This window comes from Microcaecilia unicolor, chromosome 3, assembly GCF_901765095.1.
Source record: "Microcaecilia unicolor chromosome 3, aMicUni1.1, whole genome shotgun sequence".
NCBI lineage: Eukaryota > Metazoa > Chordata > Amphibia > Gymnophiona > Siphonopidae > Microcaecilia > Microcaecilia unicolor.
The window spans coordinates 282,608,589-282,621,174 of record NC_044033.1 but is presented as its reverse complement, the minus strand read 5'-3'; the positions used below and the strand labels follow the sequence as shown (position 1 = coordinate 282,621,174).

General features: G+C 50.6%; 1 protein-coding gene across 1 annotated transcript in view; it reads right to left on the bottom strand.

The window, feature by feature from the left end:
* The window catches only part of PCNX2 (pecanex 2), a 1,017,260-nt gene extending 1,005,207 nt beyond the window's left edge, over nt 1-12,053 (bottom strand). Inside the window, exon 1 of the mRNA XM_030194986.1 lies at nt 11,868-12,053. Within this exon, the coding sequence (XP_030050846.1) occupies nt 11,868-12,020 (153 nt within the window). The 5' untranslated portion in view covers nt 12,021-12,053. The remainder of the gene's footprint in view (nt 1-11,867) is intronic.
* Nucleotides 12,054-12,586: the final 533 nt, after the last annotated feature.

Sequence of the window (12,586 nt, the reverse complement as noted above, 5' to 3'; positions counted from 1 at the left end):
CAGCCGGGGTCTTATCGACCAATTTCCCTTCTCAATGTTGATGTAAAAATTTTAGCTAAGATCCTTGCTGATAGATTGGCTGTACATCTCCCGACTTTAGTGGGAGACCACCAGGTGGGATTCGTACGGGGGAGACACCCAGGTCTAAATGTACGTAGGGCCTTGTTGGCTGTAGCGCAAGCTGAGGCCACGAATCACCCACTGTTGCTGGCGGGCCTGGATGCTACTAAGGCATTTGACCAAGTGAACTGGGACTACCTTTTTCAAATACTCAGATACGTGGGGCTGTCCGGGTGGTACTTGCATGCAATTGATACCTTATATACTGACCCTGGGGCCCGGGTCCTCGTGAACGGAATGTGCACTCCGCGTTTTTTGGTAAGACGGGGCACTAGACAGGGCTGCCCCCTATCCCCACTTTTATTTTTGATTTATCTAGAACCCTTGCTCCGTAACATCATAAAAGATCCAGAGGTACAGGGAGTTCAGTTGCCACATCTCCATATCAAAGTACTAGCCTACGCGGACGATATTCTTTTAGTGTTGACACACCCCCAAACATCGCTGCCAATAGCTTTAGACCACATAGCAGAGTTTGGATACTATTCGGGTTTTCAACTTAACTTACAGAAATCTGAGGCGCTGCCAATACCCCTTTTGGTGCGGGAGCGCTGGGAGGGAAGGTTCCCGTTGAAGTGGACCACGGATTATTTGGTCTATCTGGGGATTAGAATACCAACTTCATTAACACAACTTTACAGAATTAATCTAGCCCCCTTGTGGAGGGAGACACGACACACCTTAGAAATGTGGCAGCGCCTCCCCTTGTCTTTGTGGGGACGGGTGGCTCTGTACAATATGATTTTGGTCCCTAAATGGTTATATGTGGTTCAGGTGTTGTCCCTTTTCTTCCTATATAAAGATGAACGGAAATTGCACAGACTACTTGCTAGATATCTCTGGAAAGGGAAAAGGCCCAGGGTCACACAAAAACAGACATATCTTCCAATACCTAAAGGAGGGCTTGGGGTTCATAGTATACAGCGTATGTCGGTGGCGGGTTGTATGAGACACATTGCAGACTGGTTCAGGGGAACGTCCTATTTTTCATTTCCCATCACTGAAACCATAATGGTGAGCAGGTGCCATTTTAGTTATTGGCTACATGCGCCAGCAGGCAAAGCACCTACTGCTAAAGGATGTTCTCCTATCTTTATGCCACTAAGACGGACATGGCGATGGTTGTGCAAAGCTGGGGACTTTGAGTGCCACTCCTCCCCCTTCCTGCCGATTGGAGGAAACGCAGATTTCCCAGCGGGCACGGATACTGTGACCTTCCGGAAATGGAGAGAGGGGGGGACAGTTTTTTTTGTTCCAGGTGCTAACAAAAGAAGGAAAATGTAGGTCCTTTAAAGACTTATGTGAGACTGCTGGACTCCCGGTACAGGCCACTTTTTCTTATCTACAACTGAGTCATTACATTGCCTCCCTCCCTCGAGTCTCTTTGACCGCGCAAAGACGGAGGCAACTCACAGATTTGCTTGACCTGGAGGCGCAGCTTTTGGTTCCTCTTAAATTCTACCATTTTAAAATTAAAGAACTCTGCCCGGAGATAACATATGATCAGATTGCCAGGGCTTGGACTGGAGATTTGGGTTGTCCTATTACTGGTGCAATGGTCCAAACTAATCTGGTTATCGGATATAGGACCTTCAGAGATGTGACACTACGGGAATCCCAGTATAAATTTACGATGAGGCTCTACATTTCACCACACAGGGCGTTCAGGGCTGCCATGCGTCCCTTGGATGATTGCCCCAGGTGTGCGAGACCTGGAGCACACTTGGGACATATGTTCTGGTTGTGTCCCCCGGTCCGTGCTTTCTGGGTTCAACTCTGTGCCTTTGTCTCAACTGTTTGGGAGTTGACATGGTACCCCTTTCCCGCTTTATTGTTCGACAAATACAGAGTGAGGGGGAACCGGAGAAGGGGTATGCTGCCTTTCCTCCGAAGGGCGGTTGCTATGGGAAAGAAAACGATCCTATTGAACTGGATTTCAGCAGAGCCACCTTCTGTGTCAAGATGGCGATCCCTCATGATCTCCCTGGGTGCCCTGGAACGTAGGGAGGTGAATGACTTAGCATCCCCACGGGGAGATAGACTATTACAATGTTGGTTACTGTTCTGGGATACCTTGACCCCCACGGCTCGCAGTAGAATCCTGAATGGGTAATGCTCACGGGAGGGAGGGTGGGAGGGGGGTGGGAAGGAGGGGAGTTAGAAGGAATAAGGCGGGAAAGAACAAAATTATGGATGGCCAGTTTGAATAAGTTGGATGTTTAAGTTGTTTGAAATATACTTGCAATGTAATGCATTTCTTCACTTCATTATCATTTGTAAACTTATGACCATCAATAAAAATGATATAAAAAAAAAAAAAAAAAACACCTTTAAGACAATTCCAGCATAAAAAGATATAATCACTAGCACAGATATTCAAAACACAATTCTCTAAAATCCCTTTAAGACAATACCAGCATATAAATATAAAATCACAGTGCAATATAGGCAATAGGATAGAAACAGATAAGGAACTTACAGAGGTCAGACCTTCTGCAAGTGAAAGGACAGGGGGGGTTGTTTTTTTGTGTGTTAATAGGATAGAATAAAAAGGGGGTGAGATAGAATAAAGGAGTCAATAGTTTATCAGGAATATATTAAGAGATATTAAGAGCGGGCCACTGGTAACCTCAGTTACCAATCAAACCAAGTCTGAAAATGCCCAGCGCAGCTCCCAGCTCACGAGGTTAGGTTCTACTACCCAGCTCAAAACAAAATTGCCCCTCCTCCAGAGTTATGAGTCACTAGATGCTATGTAACCAAAATTGATTTACTTAAGTCTCTGGCAGTGTAGATTCAACACATAATTCTAATGAAAACAGACACCAGATTCAGTGTCACCAGATTAAAAAGTTACAGGTTTAAAACACTTTGGTCTATTACAAAAAAAAAAAATGCCCAAGTGTGAAACGCACAAAATCAAGCCACTGGGATACAGGAGGTGCCAATATTTTTAGTAGACTGACCACACAAACATCTTAGTAGAGCAGAGGAGTACCCTAGGGGGCACTGCAATGGTCTTCACATAAAAGCTCCCAGGTACACATCTCACTATTGCTCCGTCATATTGTATAGTGAGCTCTCCAAAGCCCACCAAAAACCTACTGTACCCAACTGTACACTAGAAAGCTGCATGGGAACAGGGATAGTAGGATTCACACGGATACCGCGGGAATCCCGTGGGATCCTCTGCAGGATCACGGGGATCCCATGGAGATGGACCAAGGTCCTGTGGGGTTCCCGCAGAATGGAAGGGGAATCGGAGAATACCCTGTCTTCAACTACCTTCCTCCCTCTTCTCCTCCAGCCCTGGATATCCTTCTTTTTTCTGCCCAGAAGCAAGCCACTAGACCACCAGGGTGATGCGAGGTACGCATGGGGAGGACATCCAGGGCTGGAGCAGAGGTGGATGGAAGGGAGGAAGGGAGTTGAAGACAGGGTAGTCTGTTTCCCCTTCCTTGCATAGGCGTCATCGCAGTACACTCAAAACAAAGCAAACAAACCTATGAGTTGCTGCATCCACGTTGTTCTTTATTGTTGGTAGCATTTTTACTTAATCTCACTCATATTTTCAAACATACTGGCTTGTGCAGCATACAGATGTACACAGAGGAAGTATAACAACAGATTAACTTTTCATAGGTAAAGTAGTAATTGGTTTATAAATTGTAATCAGTATGTCATTTGGAGTCGCTGTTTAAAGGGACACCCTAAAACTGCTACATTCATGCAGAGATTTTTTCTTCTCCTGGTAATGGGCCACTAAAACAGATATGTTATGAGAATCAGGTGCTCAACATTCAGACTTTCTATTTACTTAAACATTAAACATGAATTAGGTTGAAACCTGGGAGCATTTAAAAATCTTTTTCTTTTAATGTCGACACAGGAAAAAAAATCATATGGGAATTTGCTCCTTTTGTTTTGTGGATTGCAGAGGTATATTATAAAAATGCACTTGCTTTGTTACTACTATTTCACAGAGAGGTATTGAAAAATTAGGGAAGTTCTGTCCAACGTCTGTCCAACGTGAGCCTTAAATATGCCAACATTGTCCAGTTGGTGTATTAGCCACCAAGTTTATACAAAGTTAATTATGTTCAGTAGAAAATAAATATGTTGTCTCAGGCTGCTTGCTATGTGAATAGTCTATCACAGTTTCACTGTTGCTACCAAGTATTACATATTAAGGTCATTTGCTTTAAACTTTGCTTTAATTCATTTATCGAGTCCTTACATGCATATGGTTTTGCTTTTTAAACCCAAATGTGATTCCTAAGGGCGGTTGAACAATTAAGTCCAAACTCTTTTCTTTTTCTCTCTTATCAAACATATAAACGGCGAGTGACCGTACTCACTCGCAAATGCGCAGTACAGACTTCCCTCTCTGCCCCGCCCCCGCTTCAATACGTGATGATGGGGGCAGGACAGAGAGGGAAGTCTCTACTGGCATGCTGCAGACATCGGAACCGCTCCCCCTCCCCTGGAGTCGCCACCGCCCCTCCATCTGGCCCGAGCACTGTGAACTTACATCAGCACGCAGCAGCAGGCACATCAGCAAAGCTGCCATCGGGCTTCCTTCTCTGCCTTTGTCCCGCCCTCACCGACGTTACGTCACACGAGGGCGGGACACAGGCAGAGAAGGAAGCCCGCCCCGACGGCAGCTTTGCTGATGTGCCTGCTGCTGCATGCTGATGTAAGTTTACAGTGCTGCTCGGGCCGGGTGCAGGGGCGGCGGCGATTCTGGGGGGGGGGGGCTCAGAACCCCCCCCCCCCATTCCAAAAGTAGCCCGTTTTCATGGGTTCAACGGCTAGTTATTATGTATTACATTACCATGAAACCTAATCCTCTGTAACACAAAAGGTAAAATTATGAATCATACCTGATAATTTTCTTTCCATTAATCATAGCTGATCAATCCATAGACTGGTGGGTTGTGTCCATCTACCAGCAGGTGGAGATAGAGAGCAATCCTTTTGCCTCCCTATATGTGGTCATGTGCTGCCGGAAACTCCTCAGGATGTCGATATCCAAGCTCCATCCGCAGGACTCAGCACTTAGAGAATTACACCCACAAAGGGACACTCTGCCCAGCTCACCACCGCCGAAACGGGGGAGGGGAATTAACCCAGCTCATCCCCACACAAGTGGGGGAGGGGAATCCGTCCAGCTCATCCCCGCAGAGCGGGGGAGGGACACCACACCCGCCGATGCGGGGGGATCTGGCTTATCCTGCAACCGCAACCGCGGGAGGAGCTGACTGACCCTAACACCGCCGAAGCGGGAGGGGTACAAAGCTGCCCTACTGCCGCACGAAGCGGGAGGGAGCGCCGGCAGAATTTAGGTCTCAATCCAGCCCCGTAAAACGGAGGGGAGAGGAATGCAGCAGCTCACTGTAACACAAATTCGTCTCAACTCTTGAAGAATCCATTGAAAAAACTTGAACACGAAGTCCTCCTGAACAGGAACTGAAGACTAAACTTGAACCTGAAATGCAACCAGAATATAAACAATACAGATATCTGGGAGGGGCTATGGATTGATCAGCTATGATTAATGGAAAGAAAATTATCAGGTATGATACATAATTTTACCTTCCATATCATCATGCTGATCAATCCATAGACTGGTGGGATGTACCGAAGCAGTACTCACCCAGGGCGGGACATAGAAATCCCTGACCACAACACTGAAGCTCCAAACCGGGCCTCCGCCCGAGCAGCCACAGTCAAGCGGTAATGCCTGGAGAAGGTATGGGCCGATGCCCAAGTTGCCGCCTTGCAAATCTCTTCCAAGGAGACGGACCCGGCCTCTGCCATCGAGGCCGCCTGAGCTCTAGTGGAGTGAGCCTTCAGCTGGATAGGTGGCACCTTCCCTGCGGCCACATAAGCCGCTGCAATGGCCTCCTTGACCCATCTTGCCACTGTAGGCTTAGCAGCCTGCAGACCCTTACAAGGACCTGCAAACGGGACAAACAGATGATCCGACTTCTGGAAATCATTGGTCACTTCCAAGTATCTGATGATGACTCGTCTCACATCCAGATATTTGAGAGCAGAGTATTCCTCTGGGTAGTCCTCCCTACGAAAGGAAGGGAGACAGAGCTGCTGATTCACATGGAAGCGAGAAACAATCTTGGGCAGGAAGGAAGGCACTGTGCGAATAGACACTCCTGCCTCAGTGAACTGCAGAAAGGGCTCTCGACATGAGAGTGTCTGGAGCTCGGAAACTCTTCTGGCTGAAGTGATAGCCACCAAAAAGACTGCTTTCAACGTCAGGTCTTTCAGAGATGCCCTTGACAAGGGTTCAAAAGGCGGCTTCTGCAAGGCTCTTAGCACCAGGTTGAGATTCCACGCAGGCACCACTGAGTGCAGAGGAGGGCGCAGGTGATTAACTCCCTTGAGAAAGCGCACCACATCTGGCTGCGAAGCCAGGGAAGCACCCTTCAGGCGGCCCCTGAAGCAAGCCAGAGCCGCTACCTGGACTTTAAGGGAACTGAGCGACAGGCCTTTCTCCAGACCTTCTTGCAGGAACGCCAACACTGAAGAAATTGGAGCAGTGAAGGGAGAAAGTGAGCCTGCTTCACACCACGCTGCAAAGGTACGCCAAACCCTGGCGTAAGCAGTAGAAGTAGAGCGCTTCCTCGCTCTCAGCATAGTGGCGATGACCTTGTCTGAGAAGCCTTTCTTTCTCAGACGCTGCCGCTCAATAGCCAGGCCGTAAGACCAAAGGGGGAGGGATCCTCCATCACCACGGGACCCTGATGCAACAGGCCCTGCTCCACTGGCAGCCGCAGAGGATCGTCCACTGAGAGCCTGATCAAGTCCGCATACCAGGGACGTCTGGGCCAGTCCGGACCCACCAGGATTATCCAGCCCGGATGCTTTGCCACCCGGTCTAGCACCCTGCCCAACATGGGCCAGGGCGGGAACACATAGAGAAGCTCCTGTGTCGGCCACTGTTGGAGAAGAGCATCTACTCCCAGGGATCGAGGGTCCCGTCCTCTGCTGAAAAAGTGCGGCACTTGGCAATTGGCCGATGACGCCATCAGATCTAGGCTCGGCTGGCCCCAGCACTTTGTGATGTCCAAGAACGCCTGAGCAGATAGCTGCCACTCTCCGGGATCCAAGGTATGGCGACTGAGAAAGTCCGCCTTGACATTCATGACTCCAGCAATGTGGGCCGCTGACAGCTGTTGCAGGTTCGCTTCCGCCCACTGGCATAGATTCATGGCCTCCTTGGCTAGAGGGGCGCTCTTGGTACCTCCCTGGCGGTTGACATAGGCCACAGCCGTGGCATTGTCCGACAGGACCCATACTGGCTTCAACGCCAGTACCGGGATGAACTCCAAAAGCGCCAACCGAATGGCTCTGAGTTCCAGGAGGTTGATAGGCCACTTTGCCTCTGCAGGAGACCAGAGCCCCTGCGCTGTCCTTCCCAAGCAGTGGGCTCCCCAGCCCGACAAAGAGGCGTCCGTCGTGACGACAATCCACTCCGGGGTCACCAGAGGCATTCCTGCAGACAACTTGTCTGTCTGCAGCCACCAGCTCAGCGCCTTGCGCACTGCTGGGTCCAAGGGAAGGCGCACAGCATAATCCTCCGACATCGGAGTCCAGCGCTGCAGCAGAGAGTGTTGTTGTGGTCTCATATGAGCCCTGGCACAGGGCACTACTTCCATCGTGGCCGTCATAGAGCCCAACAGCTGCACATAGTCCCAAGCCCGAAGAGGAGAGGCTACTAGGAACTGGTCCACCTGAGCCTGAAGTTTGACAATCCGATTGTCTGGCAGGAACACTCTGCCCACTTGGGTGTCTAATCGAACTCCCAGATACTCCAGGGACTGAGTCGGGCGCAGCTGGCTCTTCTCCCAGTTGATGATCCACCCCAGGGAGCTCAAAAGAGCAACCACCCGGTCCACAGCTTTGCCGCACTCTGCATGAGGAGGCTCGGATCAACCAGTCGTCCAGATAAGGATGGACTTGTACTCCTTCCTTTCGCAGGAAGGCCGCGATGACCACCATTACTTTGGAGAAGGTCCGCGGAGCAGTAGCCAACCTGAAAGGGAGGGCTCTGAACTGGAAGTGTCGGCCCAGGACTGCAAAACGCAGAAAGCGTTGATGAGGAGGCCAGATGGGAATATGCAGGTACGCTTCCTTGAAGTCCAAGGAAGCCAAAAACTCCCCTGCCTTCACTGCCGCTATAACAGAGCGGAGAGTCTCCATGCGAAAGTGCCGCACTTTCAAGGCCCGATTGACCCCTTTGAGGTCGAGGATAGGCCGGTCAGAATCTCCTTTCTTTGGTACCACAAAGTAAATGGAGTAACGTCCCTTGCCAATCTGATTTTCTGGCACCGGAACGACCGCACCCAGGCGGATCAGGTTGTCCAAGGTCTGCTGCACTGCCACAGCTTTGACCGGAGACTTGCAGGGAGAGAGTACAAACCCGTCTCTTAAGGGTCGGCAGAACTCTAACTTGTAGCCGTCTCTGATGACTTCCAGAACCCAAGCGTCTGAAGTTACCCTGGTCCACTCGCCCAGAAACGAGGACAGGCGTCCTCCAATCTGCACTGGGCCATGGACCAGGGCCCCGTCATTGGGTACGAGACCCTGGGGGAGGACCGGAGGGCGCACCTCCGGGACGGCGGTCTCTGCGAAAGGAATGCTGCTTGGGGGAGAAGTTCCTTTTGAAGGAAGAGGGGGCAGAGGAGCCCGACTTGCCCGGGCGGTACCGACGGGCTTCCTGAAACCGTCCTCTGGAGATACCGGAGCGAGCACTGGCCCGAGCCCTGACCTCTGGTAACCTCTTGCCCTTAGACGTGCCGAGATCGGTCACGATTTTGTCCAGCTCGACCCCAAAGAGCAGCTTGCCTTTAAAAGGCAACTTAGCCAGGCGGGACTTAGAGGCGTGGTCCGCAGATCAATGTTTCAGCCAAAGCCAGCGCCGCGCAGAGACTGTCTGAGCCATACCTTTAGCCGAGGCTCTCAAGACATCATACAGTAAGTCTGCCAAATAAGCCAAGCCCGATTCCAGGGCTGGTCAATCAGCCCTCAAGGAAGGATCCGAGGGGGAAGCCCGCTGCACCATCGTCAGGCACGCCCTGGCCACATAGGAGCCGCAAACTGAGGCCTGAAAACTTAAGGCAGCCGCCTCGAAGGACGACCTTAAAGCCGCTTCCAATCTTCTGTCTTGGGCGTCCTTTAGGGCCGTGCCACCTTCCACCGGCAACGCCGTTTTCTTAGTCACCGCAGTGATTAAAGAATCCACGGTAGGCCAAATAAAGACCTCACATTCACTTTCAGGCAAAGGATAGAGGTGGGACATTGCCCTAGCCACTTTGAGGCTCGCTTCCGGGACATCCCATTGAGCCGAAATTAAGGTGTGCATGGCATCATGCACGTGGAAGGTTCTAGGCGGGCGCTTCGTCCCCAGCATAATGGCAGAGCCAACAGGGGCTGAGGGAGAGACGTCCTCTGGCGAGGAAATCTTCAAAATGCTCATGGCCTGCAGTAACAGGTTGGGCAAATCCTCTGAGCGAAAGATCCGCGCTGCAGAGGGGTCATCCGCTCCATCCGAGCGGGAATCCATCTCCTCCAAGGAATCCCCAAAGGACCGTTGGGAGAACTCAGATACGCTGCCCTCATCTACATCAGAGGAAACAGCGTCCTCTAAGGCCTGGGAATCTACCCGAGGGCGTTTACTTCCGGGGGCCTCAACCCCGTTATCGGACAAGGGAGAAGGGGCAGCGTTTTGCATAAGGAAGGCCTGATGCAGCAGCAAAATAAACTCGGGGGAGAAACCCCCCAGACTGTGTATTTCAGCAGCCTGGGCCACAGCCCTAGACGCACCCTCAACCGGCGCTCACAAAAGCGGGGAAGCAACATGCTGCGCATCCAAGATGGCGTCCGGCGCGACACTCCGCGAAGGAGCCGCGCAGGAAGAACGGCGCTTAACTTTAGCCGCTTTTTTGCCGTCGCCCAAATCAAGGGCGGCCATGGCATGAATGTCTCCCAGCTCAAGGGCGGCCCAAGAAGAAGCCGTCCGAGCAGAGTGGCCGGCCAAGATGGCGGAGGTGAGCAGCGGGGGATGGGCGTTTATGGCGGGAAAAACCGCCGCGCCGGAGGAAGACCCGGGACACTGACCGGCCTCCAAACTGACACCCAACAAGGGCGAATCAGACTTTAAAACCCCCGCATCCCCGCTAGAAGCGCACACGCGGTCCGGGGAGCGATTCTTCGCGCCCTCGCCCTCCGACGCCATAGGCCACGTGGCGATCAATCGGGGAACCCCCTGCCTGCTATAAAAGGTAAAAAGTACCTGCTTCTCGCTCCGAGCTGTAACGACCTGGTGTCCCAGTGAGTAGCTGCAATAAACGTTTAAATAAACGTCGAAATAAACGCCCTTAAGGACGTCCAAATTTTTTTTTTTTTTTTTTTTAACGGAGCCAGCGGGAGGGGGGAGAAAAGGAGGGACCTGGCGCCACCAGGTTTGCACTTGCTCAAGAAGAGCCCTCAACCCCAGGTACTCAACAAAACCTAAAGATTAGGCTTGGAGACCTAGCCAGAGCTGCTGCTGTGTGTGACCACCACCTGCTGAGATAGAGAACATACTGAGGAGTTTCCGGCAGCACATGACCACATATAGGGAGGCAAAAGGATTGCTCTCTATCTCCACCTGCTGGTAGATGGACACAACCCACCAGTCTATGGATTGATCAGCATGATGATATGGAATGTCTACTCTCCTCACACTTCCACTATTCACGATATATTGTAAGCCACATTGAGCCTGCAAAGAGGTGGGATACAAATGCAATAAATAAATAAATAAACTGTGTTGTTTCTGACTTTACTTGTTTTGGACCATTTTGGATCCTGCTAATCTGTACATCTGCTGTCTTAGCAAAGTACAAAAGAAAATGATTTATGTTACTTTTACTAAAAATTTTTACTGCTTGTAGAGTCTGGCTTTCTTTTGGAGAGGGGGTAAAAGTGACTGCAGCATGGCAAAGGCTGGGCAGGCCGGGAGCTGGGATGAAAGAGATTACTTGCAGTGGGGACGGGTTAGATTTCCACAGGGATGGGCTAGATTTCTGTCACAGTGCAACTCTCTACTATACACCAGTACAATAGCCCTCACCTATATGTGGGCACAATAGGTTTTTGGTGGGTTGTGAAGTGCTCACACATTCCACCACAAAGTGTAACTGTTGGGGATATGGAGCCTGGATCCCTTTCTCCACAGCGCTCTGCACCTACCACTTGGCTGCCCCAGGGACCTGCTTGCTGCTGTAATAGAACTGGCTATTATAACACCTGAGGCTGTTATAAAGGCTGTGCATGCTTTCTTTTACATCTTTGGAGGGGTGGGAGGGGGGTGATTCCTTTATTTCTCCAGAGATCATTTAGGGCACTTTTTTGTGGCTTAGTCGATATTAAAAGAGATCTAGCTCAGAACGTTTTAATCATGTATTATGGCCGAAAAACATCCAAATCCTGCCCTTAACACACCGAGATTTGGACAAACTGGACAGCATAGAAAAACGTGAAAACCGTTCAATGCTGCTTTATACCACTTTTTACACAATGAGTTCCACTGTCATTTTCGAACAAAACCTTTTGATAAATGAGACCCTTCTGGCAGTATCATCAATTTAATCTTCCAGCGCCAGAACGTCGGAAAACCTACAAAACAGTGCGCAGTTCTGAAATCCTGCCAGGGAGCTTAGCATGTGTCGCAGCTCACTCACCAGGTGAAGCGCCAGAGGTAGCAGCAGTAGCAAGCTCCACAGATACAGATGGCAACTATTAGTAAAGCTGCTCTGCTCGGGGTCGTGGTACCATCCTCCGGTCAGTGCAGCCCACACTCCCTGCCTGAGGATCTGCAGCAGCTGAGAGGCCATGGTTGTATCCCCGGTCGCACAGCACAGCTGCTCCCTTCTCTTTGATCTTTCTGCATTGACTGTGGATGCGCTATTTCTGCTGCTGCACTGCTGATACAGACGCCGAGGCTATGCGCATGCGTTCTCGCCCTGCCTGGCTCAGTCTGTGCTGTTGCTGCAGTCTTCTGGATAGGTGGCTGTGCGCAACAGCCCCATGAAGTGTACCCTTGCCTTGTAAGCCGCGCTAGCAATTCTCGCGGGGCAAATGAGGGAAGACAATTCTTATGGGCTTCCTCTCATTTGCCGTGCTGGAATGCTAGCACGGCTTTGCAAAATATTCCTTAAGGATGCCTTAAGGATCTTCAGCAGCTGAGAAACCGTGGCTGCATACCCTGTCATCCTATCAGGGTGCCTGGACAGAAGCAACAAGTGAAACCTTCCGTCACCGAGCAGCACTAGATCCGAGAGGGGGTTCTGCCTTGCCAAGCATAGCTCACGTAAAGGAGCCATTCATTCAGTGTCTGGTCAGAAACATGACTGGCCATTTATATTGCCGTGCTACAATCAAACATATAAACGGCAAGTGA